At 40.6% G+C, this 25,000-nt stretch overlaps 1 protein-coding gene across 2 annotated transcripts in view; it reads right to left on the bottom strand.

Moving 5' to 3' along the window:
• Window positions 1-23,178, bottom strand: part of reep3b (receptor accessory protein 3b) — a 48,716-nt gene extending 25,538 nt beyond the window's left edge. For both annotated transcript variants that reach the window (XM_070990764.1, XM_070990765.1), the window contains exons 1-2: window positions 22,814-23,178; window positions 6,515-6,587 (exon numbers count right to left, since the gene is read on the bottom strand). In XM_070990764.1, the coding sequence (XP_070846865.1) occupies window positions 6,515-6,587; window positions 22,814-22,845 (105 nt within the window). In that variant the 5' untranslated portion in view covers window positions 22,846-23,178. The remainder of the gene's footprint in view (window positions 1-6,514; window positions 6,588-22,813) is intronic.
• Window positions 23,179-25,000: the final 1,822 nt, after the last annotated feature.

Genomic DNA, 25,000 nt, shown 5'->3' with positions numbered 1-25,000 from the left:
CAAAAACACAGCTCACTGCTTGAATGTTACTACGATTATTTTGTGCATAAGTTAGCGAACCTTTGCCATTGTCATATACACACTCCTCCATCCCATTAATGATGGCAGGCTGAATAACAGAAGCACCTCCCTGTATAACATAATAGAATTCAACAGCACCACAAACTATATCCTCCAGAATGCTGAATCAACACTCTCTAAAAGAGAAAACTGAACATTAGCATCCTGCATGAAGGGAGGGTTTACAGCTGGAATGCTATATTTGTAGCACTGGTTATCGTTCAAAATCTTTCGATTCCAGTGTTGATAACTTGACTTCGATACTGGTTCCTGAATGTTCCCTTTTTCTGTACAAATTTTAGAAAATCCAGTGTAAAAGGAAAATTACATTACATGTTACAATAACTCACATCAAAGGGGGAAGAGGTATTGGAGGTAAAGGAGGTATTGGGAAATAGTGGCAGAGTAAGACCTCTGACTTTCTCTGTGCTAAATGGCATCTCGCCTGGGTCTGACAAACATGGACTATGTCAACTTCAAGACGCTTCCATCCTTCTACCTGTTGGTCTGTAAGCAACACTATGTTTGCTGTCACAAACACTTCCCACCTCAGCTTCAGATTACCCATCCTCATGATGGCGAGGAGTGCATGCGCAGGGGCTTCTTCCTGGTGGATGATGTGGTGAACAGACTCAACAATGAGCAGATACAGGTTAACTGCACTGGTTAGCTAATAAGCAGCACAAAGTTCAATTAGCTATCTGTGCAGATAAGCAGCTGCCAAAAAAACAGTGAGTCCAATCTCTGGGCATAACAGTGTTTTCCTGCATGCTTCTAAGACGTGTAATCACCAGCATTATTAGATCTTGGTACAGGCATGCAGCATGCTTGCACATCATTTACCTCTGCCAGCCCAACTGCTTTATGAAACAAAGACGTGGGCCTGAGAATCAGTAACAGAAACAGATAGTGAGGAAGGCAAAGACAAGGAGAAACAAAGGGAAAGGAAGCTCAAAGCAGAGTCACGGCTTACTGCATCTGAAGCTGTGAGCTGGTGTGTTAATGCTGTGTGTGAATGTGTTACTAACTCACTGGGATTTCACTCTCACTGACATTGGTTGCATCACCCAACTCCAAGAAAACACATCCAAGCCCTTAAATCTATATGCATGTATATGTTCCCATCAAAACGTGGGTTAAAATGGAAATCGGTGCTGAGACACAATTCACATTCTGCTCCAATGATTTTACAAAGTACACTCAATGTCTATAAACACAGACAGCTATTTCCCTAAACTGAATACTGTCATCAGCTGACATTTTCACACAGTAGAATATTATAGTAGATATTCCATCAAAGTGAGTGTCATTCAAATGGAGGGATTTCAGCTGGGAGTTCAACCCAGTGTAAATTTTGCATTAAAACAATTCCAATAAAATGTATATGAAGAAGATAAATCTGTTCAAATACACTAAAACTGAGCTGTGCAATCAAATCTGTGTATGTGACATTCATCTAGACAAATATTTCCCATTATAAATCCTTTCTTTGACACAGTGATTGTCATTATCATAAAACCTAATATCAAATATCATCAAGATTACTACGTTAAATGTTTTTTTTCTGGGACTCAGGGAACTTCCTGCGACACAGCAATGATGCCATCAAGGATGTAAGAATCAATGTGCTCCACCCCACCTCACCTTTCCATTGCAACTAGGGCTGGGCAGTATACCGGTTCACACCGAATACTGGTGTATATTTTGTTATGATATGAATTTTTAATATACTACCACACCAGTGTATGTGATTGCACAATGTCTGGAACTTTGCGCCGCGCGACAGTTTCAGACGGGACCGTTTTCAATGTTACGCTTCTTAACAGGCATGGTGCGGGGCATAGCGGGTCGTGTTGAGGATAAACTGTAGTGGTCTGGTGTTGCGTTACGGTGAAGATGGATGGGAAAGATATTTAAAGTTCCGAAATCGAAGCTGCAGAACTAGTAGAACATGATGACAAAGAAGAACTTGTGCCAAAAATAGGAACCGTGTCTGCAGTCTTTTTGTCAGGCTAACACGAGCAATTTGCTCCACCATCTTAGCCGCAAGCATGTCTTGTAACAAAAAAAAGACGAAAATAGCGTACGTCCACTTTATTTCGCCACTTCATGCAAACCACACAAGCCTGGTATCATATGAAAGCAGAGAGTCTGCTGATCACGAAGATGTCTGCCTCCTCACTGTGCAACGAAAACTCTGCGAGCTGGCAACCAAACAGTAGCAGAAAAAACTGCTAAATCATACAGTATGCCTTACCTTTGCTGTTTAGTGGTCAAAAGTTATATTCCAGCTCAAGAAAACGCTGCTAATGTCTCCTCCTATGACTCTGTGTTAGTTTGAGATCAATCATGAAGGTCCTGGTTGTTTACATAAAGAGGAGGGGGTGTTTAGAGTGGAGGGAGCGCTCTTCATGCGGTAACCTATCTACTTCCTTCTGGATCGTCATTGGTGTTAGTATAGTCTGACTGGTCGATAGTGGTGTCGATCATCAAAATAGACCAATGGGTTGCTGAGCTATTGACCGGTCTAACTGCGCAGTTAGTTTCACCGCTCTGTCTCATTTACTCATGAATGAGCCGAGCGCTCACAGACGACTCTGCTGAGCAGCCCGAGGTGTCATTTTGCTGTTTCATTTGCATTTCGTCAACTTATGAGAGATGAGAACATTAGCAAACAGAAAAAAGGCTGAAAAAGTGTTTTCAACAGAGGAGTTTATCAATATGCTCAGACGAGATAACAGTACTCTCAGTGGTGTAGTCTAGTTTTTTTTGTAGTGGGTCTATACTCGTACTCACCCGATCCAGAACAGCGCGTAGCACAACAACCATCTTGGAGCAACACCTCACAAGCACCATCATGACCTTGTGTCTGATGCTGCTTCCTGACATGTTGATAACATAACCAGTCTTTCAGAATGCTCTCAAGATGTATACTGTAGGCTGTGCATTGTTATTATCATTGCATAGTGAATGTGATTCAGATTCAGATGGGGTTTTTTGTTTTGTTTTGTTTGTTTTTTTTAGTACATGAATAAAACCAGGGATGCCTGCTCTTAAATTCCCTAGCTAGCCTGACTTTCTCTCCACTGGGGTGGAACTGGGGATGTTCTGAGTGCGTAAGCCGGCGAGTGAAAGAGCCGAGCTAAACGTTGGTCAGCTGAGTTTGCTTGTTTTGGTGTTGGCTACGGCCCACAGAAGCCTGGTTGTTCACGAATAAAGCATCGAGAAACCAGCTGATGGTAGTGGTTTATGTACCGTGGGTTCAGTGGCGCGCTTCGGAAAACACTGAAAAAAGTGTTGTCTGGCGTTTTCGTTTCATCTCTTTGTAATTCACTCACTGATTTTCTCCTTTATGCAATACTGCAGGGAATGCCCGCTAAAGAATTGTATTGCTGTTGCCGTCACGGGCGACGGAAGTCTTAAAGGTCCAGAAGTCATGTGAACACAGGCTGGGTTAATATAATGAATTAATCAGCGTGTGAAAGTTTTTACAAAATGATGTTGTTACGTATGCTCGCGCATCAAGTGGATATATGGGAAAAAATTCATCACGCAGACTACACCACTGGGGACTCTGCCCAAATGAGCTCCTGGATATACCTGTGTTAAAACATCTGTTTTCCAGATGAAAGGGGAAAAGTACCGTCATATACCGTGAAACAGTTATAATTTTGAAAAATACCATGATATACATTTTTGGTCATACCACCCAGCACTAATTGCAATGTCAAGTTGCTATAGGAAGTGTATCATTCCCAATGAAACAACTAAGGCTAACTTCAATTAGCCTTGGCAACAGTCCATAACTTGCTAGATGACTAACAGAATGTGTTCACCGAACACGTTGGGATCAGTCCTAACATGGATTAACAGTTTCTTCAGGAAAGAGAAGAATCATTTTATGGTCTGTTTTCTTTGAAACAAGTGGACTTTCCGCAGTTTCCTCTGCTGTCAGCAAAGACCAGCCTGCTGTTAAATCACAAAAGAATTACCTGAGCTCAAAGAAACGCTGTTGGATGCGCCAGACAAACTAAAACATAGGTTAATTTGCTCCCGAAGCAATCTTAAGTAAGAGGCTTTTGTCTGGACAGAGACAGTTAAGGACAGTGTGTTACTGTAAGCTTCACTGTTGTATAAGCTTTACTGTATTATTTTGAAATTAACAGACCACCGCTTCCTGTTGTTGCTATTTGACATACCTCAATCATTGTGCTTGCTGCTTGGTCCTGTGTGCTAAGCTTGTTATATTGATTATATATCCTGCACTGTCAGGCTTTGTTTTGGTACTTTTCTTTTCTAAAAATGTCCTCACTGTTGGTTAAAAACTATTTCTGGTCCTCACTGCTATTAATTGTATCTTTGACCAGGAGTTATGTGCATACATATAAGATGTAGAGGGGGGTGTAAAATGGATCACTTGAAGCCAATAATCTGGCAGTGTTTAATCTGTACACAGTTTCAGAACAATGATGCACATTAAACCACAGCACATAAACACTTCTTGTTGGCTGTAAGAGAGCCGTTACAGAAGAAGATGCCGATCCAAGCTGCTCCGTTTTATGGGTAATGAATAACATAGAAAGACAAGAAAAGGCAGAGAAACAGCGACATGTCACTTGCTGGAGCTTGTACACTGAACTGTTAGAACATGGTTCATACATACCCAAACACAAGCACATACACATACACATACACATACACATACACATACACATACACATACACATACACATACACACACCCACACCCACACCCACACCCACATCCACACCCACACCCACACGGAGCACAAAAAAATTTCATACACACAAGACTTGACTTGCCAACCCACTGAGAATAGATAGAAACTAGAAGGTTGCTCTAAGAGCGCAGACCTCTCTGCTGGAGCTGACTGGAGCTTGAGGTTCAGCTCTAGAGGTTCTTGGTAATGTCCACCATGAAGGCCAAGTCACACAGACACTTTCTATCACTGAGTTCCACAACAGGTTTTCCCTCATCTCTATGAATCATTCCAGACAAACAGACACTTGGGAACTGTTTTACTTTGTCTGGTGCTAGCAGCTCTGCAGCAGCAACAAGGCACTTCACTAATTCTCCTTCTGAATGAGGTTTCAGCCTCTTAACCATTAACTAACTCACCACAAAACTTGCCTGCGTTAACACTGTCTCTGTCAGAACATGTTTGTGTGAAAGCTGTTGGGCATCTAAACTCCACTAAAGAGTGTTTATCCAAGTGCATTTGAACTTGCAGCTCATCTAGTTTAGCATGTTTAGAACTGTAATGACTCTTGAGATTGGCCTTTATCAGAACTGTGACCGTGTCAAACGTCGGTACACTAGCCTGCCTTTTATTTCAACAATTTTTGTGTATGTATGAATTGTCTTCCAGGCCATATAGAGATTGATAAATTAAAAAAAACAAAAAAACAGAGGATGTGTTACTCCTGAACAGGTACTTTTCTAATGTAACCTGGATTTGGATCCGCTCCGAAATTCAGTGGGTTCTTCCTTGGCCCATGCTACGCTCTTCCACCAGGTTTCATGACAATCTAGCCAGGAGTTTTTCTCTAATCTTGCTGACAGACAGACCAGCCAATCTGAAAATGTAACCTCCTTGGCAGAGGTAATTACATGTAGCAGGTTGTGACATCATGTTACTGGCCAACTTTTCATGTGTAAATCTAATCACAAGATCACATGCACAAAGAAAATGACAGCGTGCTTCAGCACAGCTTCTGTTTTTGTTGGGCACAGGGGGGCCTGCCTAAAAGGAAAAAGAACTGTAGCCTCTCTACTGGAGGTTTATTACAGCATGCCACAAAATACAGCAAAACAAATTGGATCTGGTGATTTTTCAGTGGAATTTCTGCTTGCATGTATTTGTAATATTAGAAAGAGGAGAGTATAGATCTGCTCTATAGACCTGAAAAGTGCCCTGAGGTGAGTTCTGTCATGATCTGCTCGCATAATGAGACCAAAGCATTTATTTTTTAAAGCTACTGATCCATGCTATTGACTTATAATATATGCATTCTGTGATTCTAACACATGAAATGTAAAGAGTTAAAGTTGTTTTCAGTGGGATTTGCTGACATCTATCATACTGATGTGATATAATATCATCTCACAGTTCTGATAATTCATTTTAACCAACTGATTCCAGTGGAGTTTTCATTGTTGCTGAAGACAAATTTCAGAATGCACAGATTTACTAACATCAGTGAAATGACAAAGAGGTTTATAATATTACGTCTCTAAATTCAATAGTTTAGTTCGTTAAAAAAATACTCAGGTTAGTGAAAATTCAGATTAGCTGGTAACTGTTCTGCTGGTAACAAACCCTTGACATTTGTAAGTTTAAGTGTAGGCTGGGGTTAATATCCATGTGTATAGCAGAATGACACAAAGATCAAGCAGGTTATCCAAACGTGCTGAGTGTTATTCATGAACTTACATATTCCTTGACATTTTTGGTCTTGACAGCTTTGTACGAGTAGTATGCAGGATACAGAGTCCCAAACACCAGCCTGCAGGGGGTGAGAACACACAACATGAAGCTCATCACCTCTTTTACAATCACACGACAAATAACCACAATTAGCCATTTACTACGATTCCTTGGAAACTTGCAAACCCTGTTAAATACTGTACAAACACACTGCGACAATGTTCTCACCAGTGTGACAGGATTGATATTCCTGATGTTGTCAGTGTTTTGTGATTTGAATATGACTGTAAATAGCCATACACAGGCTCGCACTGAGTATAGGTCTATATGTGATGGTTCTGTGTTACAGCCTTATAGACTATATTGTAAAGTTTACAGCATCAGGTCTGTTTGCACGAAAAGTTGATTTGTTGGTGAATGATTTTCCCACGATGGGAGAATCACTGACCAATACAATTGCTCTGTTTACATTAAAGTACAGTATACAGTCAACAGTTTGTCTCCATCTTTACTCTCTGATTTCCTCAACAGTTTCTACACTTGAAGGGGATTTTACACTCAGACCAAAATGGCAGCACAGTATAATCCTAAATGCAAACTGCGGCTTACATGCAAAATTGTAATTTTCCAGTGAAAAGCCATCATCTGTTCCTGCAGAACAATCTAGGGACTTATTTATATCCTGCTATGATCGGGTGTTGGATCCTCCTGACCCAACAATCTGAAGTCTGAAAACCACTGGAACACAAGACAATGACTCAGTGTTTCCTCTGTAATCTTCTGCAGCAGCAGCGGTTGGGGGTAATGTGAGGTTTGGTTCCATGTCTGGTCTGTAGTCCAGTGCAGGTTTCAATAGTAACACAACGTACTGCATTCTTCTTTCGTTCTTCTAAACTAAAGATACACTTTATTTGCTATGTACAAATAACATTACAAGACAAAAAAACATTATTTTTTGTTTCGGTCGATGGTGCTACTCTGTCTGTCCAGCCCTGCTAACTGCACAGCCACTCTTCCATTTGTTGGAAACAAAATGGAAACATATGATGTATGACTCTCTGGGTATCAGTAGATTATAAAAAAGAGCTATGAGACACTGAGAGCTGAGACGAGCAAAACTCAGCTTATATTCTTATACCAATCAGTGAAATAGCTTAGTGGACATTTATTTCATGAACATTTCACAACGCTGCTTTGGTTTCTACCTGCCCCTCAGGCAGCATTTACTGTTAAATGATGTGTTTGGTTATTATTCTGCCAAATAAACACTAAGGCCCCATTTGCACTTGTTTTTAAGTGTTGCGTATCCGGATTAAATGCAGATCCGATTTAATATAACCACCTACGGAGGAGGTTTGAGCAATCACAACATTTCAAATGCTTGGATGCTTCTTGGATATGCCTGCACTTAGCTATTCAATACACACCAGACACATGAAGTACCCAGTGTTTCCTATGAATTACCTGGACTGTGGCACACACAGGCACACACACAAAGGAACATTTCTGGCAACATCAGAGACACCAAGGCATTTTGAGGTCACAACAGTGTTTGAAGTAACATTAACTAAGGTTACAGTATCCACTGCAGTTATCCACAAGTGCAGTCACAACCTTATCACCATCAGTGCATGACAGCAAACAGATAATGTTACTGCAGAAGTCAGCACTGACCCTCTAAGAGGGTCCAAGATCCATCCACTACAATCTCACAAAATCCTGTGGAAAACACTGACTGCTTTAGTGTATTTGAGGCATCAGTTGCAGGTTTACTGCCAACACCTAGTTAAAACTATAAAACACTGAATATCATGTTACAGAGCTGTTTCTTGTACCTCTAGTAGCCTACTTCATTGACACAAATTGAGTAACAAAATATTAGAAACGCCACTCCAAAAAACAGCGCCCCTAATGTAATGGTAGGGGAAACACTGCGATTCAATAAGATCCAAAACAACATCCTCCAAAATGTCCATGAAAGATCCAAGATCAGATTTAGAGGAATCAACTGGCAGGATGTGGCAGAAATGGAATAGAATATTCATTAATTAGTGTATAATCACCTTCTCTTCCATAGAGGCCGCCATATTGCACCGCCATGTTTCTATAGTAGACAGGACAGACAAACCAAATACTGGCTCTAGAGCGTGCTTTTCATGATTTGCAAGCATATCACTGCTACCATAGGTTCTCCTACATGCTTGGAAGGGAGGGGGGAGGCGAGGGGTATTAAGATGGTTGCAATTTGCAACCTCACTGCTAGATGGCACTAAATCCTACACACTGGGCCTTTCAGTTGAATCAATGCAGTTTAATCTGAAACAGTTTAAGAGCAAGCCGGTAATTCTAATCTTCATAAAGGATTGATTTGCAGGACTGATGTATTGGACAGAATTTATTTAAGATAGTTATACCTGATAAACTTAGCAACTGAGTTTCTGTTCCAATTATCACATAGTCTCATCATTTAGACATTGAATAATACAGAAAAAAGCTGAATTGGCCAAAAAATACTGTAATTCTAAGAATTATTTGGGTATTTAAGCAAATATTCTAGACTTCCATATGCAGAGATATTACAAATGTTGTAGTCTTCACCTCAATAGTGAGACAAACATCACCATTATGAATAGACACAGTAAAACTATTGGCCTCGTGTACACTATCTACTGACAGAGCCGTCTTTCTATCCTGACGCACACACACATATACACAAACACACACTACCAAAAGAATGAATGTCCAAACCCTCACTCACAGACACACAGAGTAACAAGGGCGGTTTTTCCAGCCTCTCTGCTCTCAGTCACACACTATATATTCTTCCTGACAGAACAGAGTGTGTGTGCATGTGAATGAGAGAGAGAGCAAGAAAAACGACTCCACCAGTTTATGGCAGGACACTCCTTCCCTCCAGTCCCTCTTTCAAACATTCTTGTGCTCCTCCTTCCTCCTCCCCCCACACACTGAGCTTGTCATGTCTACAGCACAGTGTGTTCTCTGCAGATCTGCCTAGTATGCATGCTGGATCTGGATCTGTTCAGCTGGATACAAAGTGGCTGCATAATCAGCCGTCACTGCTCAGCCATCAAGAGCTTTTCTCAAATTTCAGAATTAGTCAAATATCAGGTAGTTGGAACTAATCAGGAGAGAGAAATAATTTGAAAGAAGGGTCGGCGTCAATGCATCGGAGGCCAGAAGGGGCAACATACTGACGTTTTCCCTGCCATTATTACAATGATAGCTATCCCTTTAATATCTCTGGATGTGTTAGTCCGTTGTGGACGATCTTGCAAATCTAAGAGCAGCACTGTGTTGATTTGTCACATATTTACAGGTCCAAACCTGACATTTCTGTCTATTTTCCCACTAATAACGCATTTAAATTGATATTCCACAAAATGTATTATGCTACAATATTTACTGACATCAGAGCCCAACCAATACTTTGCCCAAGCCAAATTACCTGAGCCAAAATCTGTGTAAATGTGGGCCAATAAGTAAAAAGAGATGCCTGTACAGAGATGCCAAAAACAGACAGGACACAAAACAGTGGCTCCATTACACAGTCTATCCACAAGAGAGCACAAGCAGGTTTAGTTTTACACTGTAAAATGAGCCACTCAGAGTGTATCTTGGTCACAATTATAAGAACCAATTAAAGGAATCCTTAAAGGCTGAATGAGAAGTTTGACTGGTGCTCTTTGAATGACGTCATCTCAGTGTGGCCTCTTCTTCTGCTGTTGTTTATAGGCAGTAGTTGTGGATGAAGAGGATATGGGCCCTACAGAGGACATTTTACAAGTGAGTAGTACTGACCATGACTGTTTCATGTTAAAAATGGACTTTAAAGCCAGTAATACCATGATATCAGTACATCAGTTTGTTTTTGGTTAAAGCAAAAGTTGACAAACAGAGGTAGTTCATCACAATGATGTGAAAACCCTATGAAAATCCAACATTGCCATAAAGCAGTCCATTGAAATCCAATGTTCCCTGCAAGGGTGTCATACAACCAGAGATATTAAAGGAATTCCAGATACTACAATATAAATTCTATGGCAACATCTCTGGCAGCTGACAAATGTACATAGAGCTAAAGGCTGTGGGGGTGAAATACATTGTAAACATGTACTCCACTTGGCTACAATGATAATAAATTAGTGTCCCTGGATTAACACAGTCTCCGTTAAAATAATTCAACTGACTCATGACAGACTGAAAACCTGATGCACAAGGATAAAAATCAAACTTCACCTCTCAAATGACAACACTAACAGAGGGAAGAAAGCGAGAAAATGAAGGCAGCGTGGTTTTACTGAGGGCAGTCATACTGGAACCTGGACAGGCAGACTTCAGCTGCTGAATTTAACCTGACCCAGCATTTAAATTGGCATCAGGAGGGGCAGGAGAGATGAATCCTGGTTGCTTCTGTTAAAGGACTTGACAAACCAAGCTGACATGCAAAATTCTGTGTAGCTTTCTACTGTCAATGTTAATGTCTTTTGCTTGTGGAAAACAAGAACGCCAAGACAAAAATGGTGGAAAATCACAACATACAGGTGAAATCACCCTTATTTTATTTTGCAAATTTAATGGTGTGCCTTCGAAGAGCCAGCAACGGACCCTCGTCAGTGAGCTAACCCATAATACAAAGAGGCCAGCAACGGCAGAACGAGCAGGCAGCTGAAAACAGCATGTAGGGCCAGAAGATTTTCACATCCAGCGCAGTAAACGAAGGGCTGGTGACTGCTGGAACAGACAAACCAAGATGGTTTTGGTGAGTTTTAGTTTGTTCCTGTCGGCTCTGAATGACGTGCGTTTTACGAAGAGTTAAGAGGACAACTCAGCTGGTCTTAGTTCAGTTAAAGAGAGGAACTTGACATTCCCTGAGCTTATTTTGAGATCATTTTGGTTCGTTGCCAGGGGTAGGCAAGCTAGTCAATGATGCCTCTCAGGATGGACTGGGCCTCTTCCACTGGTGAGTAATGTGAGATGCAGACATTTTCTGAATTCATTAACATTCTGAGGGCTGGATGGGAAGCTTTGGCGGGCCAGATGTCACCCGTGGGCCACCAACTGAAAACTTGCCATTCAGTCCACATGTGGACCGGGGTCTGGATTTTGAGAGGGCCTGTGCTATCATATACTATTTCATTACTTGCCATATTTCTATTGTTATCATAGCTGTTGTTAACTTTGGAGGAGGAACAGCAGCTCTTGTTCTGTTGATGGCGCAGGGAGGCTACAGGAAAGATCTAAGGAGACGACCCTTAAATAATGAGTCCTTTTATTGAGTGATGTCTGTCCACAGACCCTAGTTGTGGCCAATGACTTGAAGCTGTTGCATTCCGTTAAACAAAGAAACCTTTTGAATTCTAGTTTTCAGTTATACACCGCTTCTCATGTTTGTTTGTCTAAATAAGAGAACAAAACCCCTTAAGATATATACTGTATGATCCACATGGAATAAATGATGCTGTATATATTAGAATATGAATTTACTGAGATTGTGCTCCTCTTGATGCTTGTCCAGAGCATAGTCAGCCAGGTCTCCCTGCCCTGCCATGTCACAGAATCTAGGATTCTACGATCGGCGAGTCTGACAGAGTGAACATTTCAACAGACAAAAATACTGTGCAGTCTGACTGCAGCATAAAAATAACAGGCTTGTTTTAACCCTGCTACTATGTGGTTTGGATTTCATCTTCCAAAGGTTTTAGAAATCTGAAGAGCTGCCGAGCCCCTGTTAAGAAAACAGTGATAGTCTGATCTCGACTCATTTGCTTGCCCTGTTGTGACAGCCGTTATTAATGAGTTTGAGGTACTTTAGCTCATATAGAAGCATGGAATCCTTTAGCTGAAGTTAAATGGTGGAAGTGCAGAGGGTCTCACAATAACAGCAACCTGCATACACACAAAGATACACTGTATAGTCTGTTCAGACACACTTCCTCTGACCAGACTCCCCTCAGCTGCAGGTGAGCAGCCAACAACCACGGCAGTTTATTTTCCTGCTGTTGCCATAGAAACAACCAGGCTGCCAAAGCTTCTGTACACTCTCTTCATGTCGACATCTCTCTGTCACACTCTGTAATTTCAACTCACTGTGCTTTATTTGCATAAAGGTAAAGAACAATACTGCTGAAACATCTGCTCAAAAAAAATCTAAGTCTGCAAATGAATCCTTTTCCTCTCTTCCAGTGGTATGTGGGTGTGTTTCTGTGCATGTTTGTAGTGAAGAAACTGGTTGCGTAACAACCCAGACCCTCCACTGTCCAAGAACATAAGAACAGCAGCCTGGTGGCGGGTGTTGACACGTTGTCGTAGAAACATAAGTACCAGGATAGTCTGCCGGGCCCTGTGATTTCTGCAAAGCAGAAAACACGTTCGGAATCGTAGAATTTCATCATAAAAATCAAATGTAACATACAGAATATTGCAAATCATGGATGCAGTTTATAAAAATCACACCCACCGAAACACACACAAACACACAGTCCTCTGACAGAGATGCAACCACATCAGCAGCTACATGACACAACTGCACAGTCAGATCTTCTGTTGGAACAAATGAAGAAGCTACACCCGTTTCTGGCCAAGCACTGTTAACAAGAAGGAACATGGGCCCCAAACGTGAGAGTAGCCTCAGTCAGACCCACTAACCCAATGTGTTCAAGCTGCATATGGAGGCTGTCCTGCAGGAGACAAGTTTGATTTGTATCCCATCAAATTCAGTGACATACATTACATTTGAATATTTTCTTATTGAACGGGTTAAGTTTTATTCATCCATTACCTTGGGCTCTTTCAATGTCTAGTGTGGTTGTGCAGCAATGTAAATCTACAAGTCTCCCTCTCCAACACTATAATTTGAAGGCATTTGCCAACCACATCTTAGTCATGCTAATGAAGGGCGATTGCTGATGCTGTGATAATAAGAGGTATTTGTGTCTCAATCACATCTAATTTGCTTTGACTGCAGTGAGAGTCTCGTGACTGAGCGCCTGCACACACATGGCTGAGGCCCTGGTGTGAAATAATGACAGTAATAAACAAGCTCACCAATAACATTAACAAGCTCACATGTCATCCCCCATGAATTATGCAGTCTAGGACTTGGCTGTCTTGATTCAAATTATGTTTCAAATTTTTTTTTTTTTTTTTTGCAAACCCCACTTCTGAGTGCTGTCATTTCATTACTACCTGTCACTAAACACTGTCCCATTTGTTGAATGGCCTGTTATGCAGGAAAATGGGGGTGGGTTGTGGAGGGCTCCTCTGGGACAGCAGGACAATCAAGGACAGGAGAAACAAGCCTCAAGAAAGGACAGGAGTCAGCAGGAATCTACATTTCACAGAACGGACTCATTTCAGTGGTTGTAAACCACTATATTGTTGTTATGATCTGCTCGTCATAAGCCTGGAATAATTGACCAAATTCATCAATAAACATGAACTGCTTTCATCTATAAAAGTTTTACACTTTTTGAAATAAGATTGTAAGAATGTATGTACGAGCACAAGCGCCCTGAGCTATACTATCAGACCATCACATCTTGAGCTACAAAGTGGTTTTACAAGACAGGACGGGCTGGGGTTAGCTGGTTAACCTCAGCAAATATCACTGCAACACAGTACACAGACCTCATGTTAGTTCATTTTTGAATGTCTTAAACTAAAGTTCGGGCCATATCTTACACATTGCCCCTTTAAATGTCCCATACGCTGACTGCTTTCAGAGTTGAATGTTGAAAGTGTTGTGCACTGAAATGTTCTTGAAACAATTTTGTGAAAAGCAGGGCCCCTTCTTCATAGCAAAACTACCATCTCTGTTTCCCTCCTCATTCCCCTTCTTCCCATATCAACACCTTCTCCCCCTCTCTCTGCACGCAGCTGAGAAAATAGCCCCATTGCTTTTAGATGGGCCTCGACTCTGGGCTACAGGTCAATTTCCCTGGTTTCCTGACACCGTACACCACCAACAACCAGATGGAGGGAGGGGGAGGACAGGACGACAAGAGAGAGAGCAGAGAGAAAGAGAGAACAAGAGCAATAAAACATAGGAGACACACCAAGAGGGAGAAAAGGGGAGGGAGAACAGAGGAGAGAGAAAAAAACAGAGATCTCAAAGATTTGAGCTTCCACCATCTGGTTTGAGCTTCAGGAATAAGAATTTGATTACATGACTTTTCCCCTAAAAACACAGAGGGAGGATTGTTGAGAGAACTGCTGCTACAGCAAATGAGACTGCTTAGTCCAGGTCTGTGCGTCCTCAGAGTATTTCTTCATGGGGAAATATAGGACATACATCATTTAGACTGGTCTCACAGCTCTCTGATTCTTCCCACATTAAAAAAACTTATTTAAGAAGTAATACACGAGTTCAATTTCTGTATATTTCTAGAGGTATAAATCTCACACAGCACGGACACAAAATCAAGTTATTAACTGTGTTAACATGTCCACATGGTGGTTTTTATATTCTGCAAGACACTGGAAAAACAAGCAGTCAAAGCCATGCTACAGCATTTCCACCTTAGACCTGCAGTAGACCAATGACAGTCTCACAAACACAGCTTCAGACAGCCACTGTTTCACAAGTAACACAAACAGTAACACCTCAGGAACCAATCCCGTCAAAGTGTGGGGTGGAAATGAGAGGCATCAGTAGAGAAGTCGGGTGCAGCTACGAGTCACTATTTGCAAGCTAATTTTCACTATTTTTGAAACAATGGCAGAGACATGTTCTTTTCTAGGCTGCAAAGTTGCAAAAGGAGAAATGGCAAGCTTTCGTGTAGTACCAAAGGATCTGACAACCTGAGAACCAAACTGCAGCCTGTAGCAGCCTTTTTTTTTTAAGATGGCTCCCAGTCCTTGTACAAGGAGCAAAAGTTGACTGATACTGGTCCACAGCTGACTGTAGAGTAGGTAGGTAGACTGAATTGAGTACATACATACATTTAGACTGATGTCATTAAACCTAATTTTCCACCAACACCAGAGCTTTGACGTGAACAAAATATAGTTTTGGCTAATCAACATCATTTGAGACAATTGGAGGTATAACTGTAGATGTATTTTATGGTTACCTCAAGACTTAGTGCTTCTTTGTTTGACATCATGGGAAAATCAAAAGAAACCAGCTAAGACCTCAGAAAAAACATTGTGGACTGCAACAATTCTGGTTCATAGCTACAAGCAATTTCCAGATGCCTATGGGTGCCTTGTTCTTCTGTACAATTTCTTGTACAGATGAACACCAGAGCACCACACAGCTGTCATACCACTAAGGAAGGAAACGTAATGAACATACTTGAGCGTGAAAAGTGCAAAATCAATCCCACAACAACAGAAAAGGATCTTGTGGAGACGCTGGAGGAAACAGGTACAAAAGTATGCACATCCATTGTAAAACGAGTCCTGTTTCATCATAACCTCAAAGGCTCCTCAGCAAGGAAGAAGCTACAGACTACAGTTTGCAACTGCATGTGGGAACATATGTCTCCTGGTCTGATGAAACAAAAACTGAACTCCATCCCAACCTTGAAGCACATTGGTGACAGCATCATGTTCTGGGGGAGCTTTGCTGCAGAAGGGACAGGTGTACTTCACAAAATAGATGGCATTATGAGGAAGGAAAATTATGTGGATATATCGAAGCAACATCTCAAGACATCAGCCAGGAAGCTGAAACTTGGTCACAAATAGGGCCTCCAAATGGACAATGACCCAAAGCATAATTCCAAAGTTCCAAAGGCTTCAGGACAACAAAGTCAAGGTCTTGGAGTGGCTATCACATAGCCCTGACCTCAGTCCAATAGAAAATTTGGTTAAACTGCTGATGAGTTTGGTGTGTTTGATAAGAACAGACGACACTGCAGGTGAGTAGCAGAGTGGTGGGAGGAGATAGAGGCGAGGAGTACTTAGATATATAAATCACACGTCTATGCACTCTTCTATGTTGTAATCACTGAAGAAAAAAAATCTGATGTACAGTAGATGTGGATACATAGCAGGTGTATTAGGGGGATCTATTGGCACAATATGGCACAAATGTAATGTAGTATTCATAATTCATTCTCATTTGTGTGGAATCACCTGGAAATAAGAACTGAATAAGAAAAAAACTCTTCTAGATCCACTTAAATCCTACACACTGGTCCTGTACAGAGGTTTTACAAAGTATTCTCCGTCACATTTAACAGGCCAAATTATACTCGTTTTCAGGTTCATACTTTTATTTGTGTGTATTATAGTGTGTTTAAATACTACAATATGATTACATGCTTTAATGTTACTTTGCTCTCACTGTCCATTGCTGCAGCACTGCTATTCTCTGCAAAATGCTTCATTTCAGTCCCGATCCTTAAGGCCCCCCTCTCGAAAAGCCCACTCCGCTCTGATTGGTCAGCTTACACAGGTCTGAGTAAGCACTGCTAACCATGTTTCCAGTCAGCTCTGCTGGCGTTTTTAGCTTCCAGCTAGCTGCACTTCTATCGTGAATATCATCTCAAAAAGAAAAACTTCACCACCTCAGCATGTTTGAGCAGGAATCTGATCCATATTAGCCATCGGTCCTGACTTTCTCATTTTTGAATAGTCATTAAACTTTTTTTTTTTTTTTTAAAAACAGTTCATGAGACTGTCGTCTTAAAAAAATATTTTCCCTTGTTTTTCACCTGTGTGGGTGTGAAATAAGTCATCAGGTGTTGCGGGAAGTAGCTCTCTCTTGTAAGACAGTGAAGAGAACCTGTATGTTATCGCAGTAAACATAAAGTACATGCTTCAGGCAGTGACTTAGAGTAGAACAGCCAGTGCACAAGTGTCTAGACAGGCTCAGGTTGCAGTCTAATAGTGTGAGAAGGCTGCGTGGCCTCAGCTGCAGAGGAAATAAAGTTCCTGTTTACGGCCTTCGTTTACATCCATTCTTGGTGAGGTCCACTCTCCCCTCCACACTTACTACCTACGAACCCGCTCCCAAGCATATCACATCTACAACAATAGTGCACAGTCATTTGAGAGTGAGGCACTCTCTCACTCTCTGTGTCTGTTTTTCATATTGAAAAAACAGATACTGGCATCCAACCTAATACTTTCTTTATTCAGTGGGATTCAAATGAGGCTTAACATCCACAATTTCTCTTGACCATCACTCAATGTTACATTAGTCCAACATCGCTCCCAATTGAGGGCCAAGTTAAACAGGCTGCAGCAAAATACACAGTAAAAAAAAAACAAAATAAAAAAAAAACATAAAACGTGGCAAAACTTACAGCTTCCAAGTTTAAAGTCAGGTCATGGACAGCCAGTATCGATCCATCCTTGAGCTTGTGCCATTACCGGCCCAGCGGGTTCCCGCATTCAGCTCTAGTATCGGCCCTCAAAGCAGTAAAATGGTCAGTTCACACAAGAGTTTTTCCAGTCCTTGTGGAGACATTTTGGTCACATTTCCATCAAAAAGAAGGCCAGATTGTGGGAGTAGATGAAGATTTTTGTGCTGGTTCTTGCAACCAACAATAGAGACATCAGCTGCTTTGCTCTTTAGATTACCTTCCACTTCTTCATAAAACAACAGCGACCTGCATGGTGGGCAGCAGGGTCATCTAAACAGAGGATGGTCACTGAGCTGGAGCTGATACTGTGTTACATGGTGATGTAAAGAAGTAAAGGAAGAAAAGAACGACAGGGCGTTTCAGCCAGTTCAGGAGCAGAGTTCTTTTTAGGAGAGCATGGCTTTGGAGTTCTGTACCTTTGCATTTTACATGTACAAAAAAGCGACATAAGACAGTAAAGGAAAGGCAAAAACCAAAAAGAAGAATATGTTCTTCACATATTCATGACTAAATACACAACAAGCAAAGTTTGAAAAAAACCTTTCTTGGGAATTATTAATGTTTCATCAGTCAAACCTGCTTCATCAGGACAGTGTGCGTGTGGTTTCAACAGATTTGAACAACAGACAACTCTCATCACAAACTGATTCAAATATTGCCAAATTCTGACTGGTGCAAGTATTTGACATTGTGTTTTTCATAGTGAGTCCCACCCACACACCAGTGAGGGAGGCACAGACAGAAATCTGTCGTGTGAAATAACCAAAACATTTTCTAATTTTGGCAAAAGATGTGTGGTCATGGAGTTCATCGCCCACAGTAAACAACTGACTGACAGATGTTTTCAGGGCCTTTTAAAGGCAGAATTTTTCAGAAATTAATATAAATAAAGAGTCTCTGTGCCCCTGTCTATGGAAACACACCATGCATTCTGCTAATCCTGAACGATTTGTTTTTCACTCTGCTGAGACATACAAGCAGATTGGAGCAGGCAGAATATACGAAACTTTCCAAGGAGACATTGCAACCAGTATACTTTCAAAGGTTGCCAGTTCCATTAATACTGTTAAGTTGAACGTACATACATACAGGTCTACTGTATCAAATCACATTACATTGTAGAGAAGCTCAAGGTAGGTTAGCCTCCTGTGATTTTTTGAGCTGTGCAGCTACACATTTTAGAATATGAACATGACTGTGCTGTGTGGTAATTATCACCATGTAGGTCCACATTCTTGGGAGTAATATTGGTGTTTTCATGGCTGTTCAACTCTGCGGCATAGAACTCAAAATTTCCTTGCCAACACCAAAAGGGAGACTAGAACGAAGAGAGAGTGCAAATACAGACTAGGAGAGATGCATACTCTGGAACCGTTCCTTGCAGGCTGCTGACTAAAATTAGCTGGTTTTGGAGGCTGGACTGAACATCAGCAACTGACTCTTTTACTGACTGTTGCACAAGGAATTTCAATGGTTGTTGGGAAGGAGATGTGTTGAGGTACAAATGGTGACTGAAACACTAGAAAGGAAAGACACCTGCCATTGGAGTCAGGGTCTGCTGAACAGGTTTTCTGTTTGCTTTTCTTCTTTAGACAGACAGAAAAAATACATTCATACATTGCATAATTCCAACATTATGTATGAGTTGCAGGCTTAAAGCATCTCACTTTACCCGCTAGACTGCAGCAATTACTGCATGAGAGGGCAAGGTAATGAAAATGTATGAACACTCCTGACACTCCTTCGCCACCAGAAATATAAGACCAATACTCCAGAGAACTGAATCTAGGCCAGAATACTTTTTTAGCTTGTCTAGATGAAATTATAGCAGACTTCACACAGCAAACATTAGCTGAACTTCAAATGTATTCATTCATTCAAGTTCAGTTTGGGGTAACACATTTTATCTGGTTAAGAGGATGGAGGGTTAAGGTCATGGAATATAATAAAAGTATTTAGAATATGATGGATCTTTATGTGGATGCTTTACTTTCTTTTAATTAATTATGTGAGAAATATCAGATCCCTAAAAAACAATTAAACTTAACTTAAACACTTAAAATATTCACAGTTGAAAAGCTCCGTGTCATTGCAATGTGAACAGATATTGTGTAAACCATCTTTATAAAAGACTTGAGGGAATAACACTGAATGGCCACACATCTTAATATGTTGTTGGGCCCCAACCACTTTTTTGGCGCAAATACCGACTGCCAACCGTCTTTGTGCCATATCTGCCTAAACCAATCTTTTTTTTTTTTTTTCCCATTAAAACAGCTGGTATTGGTGGCAGTGGAGCCTTGGCTATAAATGCTGGACTGTACAGTTTAATTTACTGTTCAGTATGAAGTGAAGAACCAGAAAAAGTTAGTCCAGAGCACACCTATGACACACATTATGTAGCTGAACCACTGTTCCTGCATTTGCAAAATTACGTACATTAATCAACTATAATTGACTACATGATCAAATGTTAAACGGACTGCATGAAAAGTTTCATCATGTTGAGAATATTATGCATCAACGGTCACCCAAACATCTAACTCAGTAGCACTGGGTGATACCATGGATGTTGTAGGTTGTAATTTGTGTGGCATTTATCAATTAAGCTGAATGAGCTCAAGAAGTGTGTTCTGACTCAATTCATTTCCTTACTTGTGCCTACAATCAAATTAAGTCACATTCAAAACATCCATTCTAAGGAAAAGCTGCAGTACAGGAAGAGGTTATACTCATCTAATATGTTGGCTATGAAACCTTGCAAAGAAAGCTTTCATTACCTGCATGAATTGTGGATGCAGCACAAGCTAGCTAATTTTAACAGGCTGGGTTTGTAATGCAAATGCATCTCAAATAAAGCAACCATCAGAAGTGTGAATGATGAACAAAAGGATGTTTTTCTGCCTTTTCATATTCACACGTTCATGTTAGCCAGCTACACACTGCAGAAAAAATATTTTAACACACTGTGCAGCTCAAAGGCTGCTGGCAGCCAGCACTGTCTTCTAAGGTGGAATGTTTTCTTGCATGTTACTCAACGCACAAGTTTACATTATGAATCAAGCAATGTTATTATGACAACTTTGACCATTCCATTTGTTTTTACTGGTGATGATTTGGACTTCAAGTGCTTAAAAATGTATATGAATTTCAAACGTATTATACAAACTGCCAATATTCTGTTTCCTTACATGGAGAGGAAAAGATGCAGAGCGTCGTTCTGGTGTGCACTGGCAGCATGACACCTAGGATTTTTTTGGCTTTTAATTCTGTCAACAACATTTTTTACTTAATTCATTCACGGGAGCAGTACAAAGAACTCTATACTGTGGATTGAATTAATATTGCAGTTTCCATGGGTTGGCGGCTTTGGTGCGGCGGCCCAAAGCACCACACCAAATTCTGTATTATGTGTTTATTCGTTTACTCCCATATGTCATTCTTCCAAAAGAGTGGTGAAGAACACTCAATATATCATTAAATGAATCATAGTGACAGGTTTTATCCTTATCAACATACATTCCTTTCCTCTTGACTGCACTGTTGTCTATAGCGATCTCACTTTTGGTTGGCAAAAAATCAAGTTCAAACAAATGAGATCTAGCACATAATTCCATCAAATCCATCTGAACATAGCCCACACAGACTTATCCTAACCTATGTTGTCGAACTGACATGGTTTAAATTCAGAATCAGATTTAGAACCGGTTTTATTGGCAAAGTATGTGTTGAACATGCAAGGAATTTGACTCCAGTTTAAATACTGCACACAATGTACTACTTACATCAGAAAGAAGACAAACGAAAGCCTGAACAATAAAAATTAATTCACGTTGTCTTTGCTGCATCACTTGAGCAACAGTTTTGTTTATGTTCATCAATGTTTTTTCTCCATCTATACTGTGAATTCCAACATGACTTGTAAATGTGGTACATTCTGCAGTCCAATTGTATAGTACAAAATGCAACGTTTATTATGGACAAGTATGAGATGAAATGCTTATCTGCTTGCTATACTTTGACCCAGGTCTCAACTGAACAGCGATAAACCAGGTACTGACCTGTGACAACGATCTGTTACAAAAGAATGTGCTTATTATCCCAAAACAGGGGGCCTGTCTTTGAACGTTGCATTAGAGAAATGTATTTATCCACCACTCCCTTCTGTCCTTTCCACCACATTCCTATCCTCCATGGCACTAAGTTATGCAACTACTGTTCCTGGATGTACAGAGACAACGGGAAACATAGAAGAGACATAAAGAGAGAATAAGAAAAGCTGCTCGGTCAAAAATGGACATTTTTACCCAAAGCAAAGACATTTAACGGATTCCAGTGTATTCAACCTGAGTCTCTGCTTTATTCACAAGGGGTTTCAGTAGCATGACAATGGATATCCAAGTACCCAGAAACCAAACAAATTCATGCTGGACGCCTTTCTTCCTGTGCCCTCACAATGTTCTGGTTGCCCGGTTAGATTGGGCAGGGCAAGCTAATAATATCTTCAAGATGACAGCTGTACCTGACACTCCTTCACAGACGAACATGTCGAGGCTTGAAAAGTTCCATTTCACACATACTTCAAAAAGTGAAACATTGTAACGGTTGACTCGAGCTGTGTGCATGGCCATGATTCATAAACAAGATGGTAGCGTTAGCTTTAGAGTCAACAGCAAAGCACAAGGTACAAGGAAAGCTAGGTTTGAGGCCCCACGACTATTTATTTCCAAAAGAAAACACCGTGTGTTTCTAGCGTATGGTAACTATTTGCTAGTTTCCTTCTTGTTGACAGTTTCTAATGGAGGATATTAAAGGACTGAGGTCAGAACTTAGCCATAGGACGGTAACAAGTTAGCCAAGCAAGCTAACAAAGCTCAATCCCATCAGTTGCCCTCATTTTCTCCATGAGGTAAAAATACCATTTTAGTTCACTTTCAAAAACCTTCTTCTCAGTTGTCTTTGTACTTACACAACGCTTCTCGAAATGATCCAGGAGACCATGTTTTCTGTCTTTATTGTGTAGGGCCGTGTCAGAAGTAGAAGGCTGCCCCGGAGCTTACGTTGATGGTTAGCACTGGAACGTTAAACTTCTTCGGCCAAAACTTCGATGAGCGAATCCAGAACCAGCTAACTACCCCGCAGTACACCGGCCAAACAGCATGTCTGAAAAACGGACGATGTCACTGCTCTGTCTTTGTATCCATAGCTAAGCGATGGGATATCTATCCAATGTGATTCCTGTTGTTTTGTAGCAATCTCTTCTATTCCCTCCAGGTTTCCTACTTCCCTCTCTACTTTACTCCCCACTTACTGACTCCAGAACGGTGCTCAGATAGCCTCTGACGTCAACAGGAAAAGACCAACCTCCCGAGCCTACAATTGGCCAGTTAAGTCTGTTTACAAGAAACGTTAACTATCACTGATTGGCCACGTTAGCTCATGTGACTTTTGTGTTTTGTAGAATCGGTGGAATTTTAAACTCAGCCGTCTTTGCTGCGATTGGTCTGTCGTCGATTCGTGGCGAATTCTAACCAACGGGTGAGAGAAGCAATGAGGGGGTTCTGTGGATTTTCCATCGATTGCCAGGTGTTCTGCGCATGCGCTTAGGTCAGATCCTGATAGATAGATAGATAGATAGATAGATAGATAGATAGATAGATAGATAGATAGATAGATAGATAGATAGATAGATAGATAGATAGATAGATAGATAGATAGATAGATAGATAGATAGATAGATAAGCCAAATAAACAGTCATTGTGTCTTGCAATGATTTGAGGACCAAGAGGAATGACAGACAATTTCAGGTGTAATAAGTGGGTCTTTCCTATTTGAATAATGGAGAATACAAGTTTTTCTTCATTAAGAGACCAAATAATTACAAATTAGTACAATAAATCATAGGTTAATACATTTCTCAGGCCAGAACCAGTCCTAAAACAGTATTTGTCCAAATGGAATGGCATATTAAGAGATTAATATTTACCTCAAACTATTTCGGATGCATTTCTGTTACTTACATCTGTACTAAACCTTGAAGTCATATTCGTTATCTATACTCACAGTATTGTTGACATTTATCTAGATTGATGTGTTATGCATGCAATATTGCATTTCAAGGCCAAATTTTTAAATATTTTAAAATAAGACTGACATTAGGGAAACCATACAGAAACAACAGAAAAATACCCCAAGTGGAGATGATTGAGAATGAAATGATTTTATTTATCCTTGTCTGAACCAATACCTGAAGTACAAATGCAGTGGACTGCCTTTGTCTTGCTCATTAGGTAAACCACACCAGTCTTTAGGTTGTAATCATATTCATTAGAGTTTTCCATACATAGCATTTGGCAGACACAAACCCCATCTGTGAGCCTCGGTGTGCCTTTCTCTTTGTGTGTACATGTCCATCTGTGTGCGTAGATAATGATATCAGAGCACATACAGTAAACATGTATGTGAGCTTCTATGTGTGCCGCTATGAGCTTATGAGTTTATATATTTGCAGATGTGTGTGTTGGTGACCACATGCAGATATGTGCATGTTTTGTGTACACATGATGCAAGTATGTGTGTATGGGGTAGGATGGGGGTTGGATTCATAGCTACTTGTTATTCATGAAGGTGGCTGTTGCAATGTGCAGCAGTGTGAGGGAGATTCCCAGTGGAGCCTCTCTGGTCATACTGCCTGTCTGGGACAGCATCAGAGGATCTCAGCTGAACAGAAAACACCTCTACACCAAGCATTCAGCTGCTCCACTGCTAACCTCATACTATAATGTCATAAACAGTCATAAAATCTAGTCAGAAACATGGGTATTTCCAAATAAAGGAAACAGAGCAGAGATATGCTGAAATTCAGCCATTTGTAAAAACAAAGTTACATTATTTCATTTGTCATTGTTGCTGCTAAAGAGCATTCTCTCATGCAGTGCATCCATTTTCAGGTACAATGTGACAATGTAACATTATCAACCTGTTCAATGAATCACATTCATCATTATATCAAAATATATACCGTGTAGTACAGTATGCTTGCTTATTGATTTTATGCCCTCTTTATGCTTCTCTTTGATGACTTTCTTTTGCAGGTGTGTTGTCATGATTTGTTTAGTATTCCCCTCTGTATTACAGTATTTTCAATTTAAACAC

This window comes from Chaetodon trifascialis, chromosome 21 (assembly GCF_039877785.1).
Source record: "Chaetodon trifascialis isolate fChaTrf1 chromosome 21, fChaTrf1.hap1, whole genome shotgun sequence".
Classification (NCBI taxonomy): Eukaryota; Metazoa; Chordata; class Actinopteri; order Chaetodontiformes; family Chaetodontidae; genus Chaetodon; species Chaetodon trifascialis.
The sequence above is the reverse complement of the archived record's forward strand: the minus strand, read 5'-3'. Positions and strand labels throughout refer to the sequence as shown.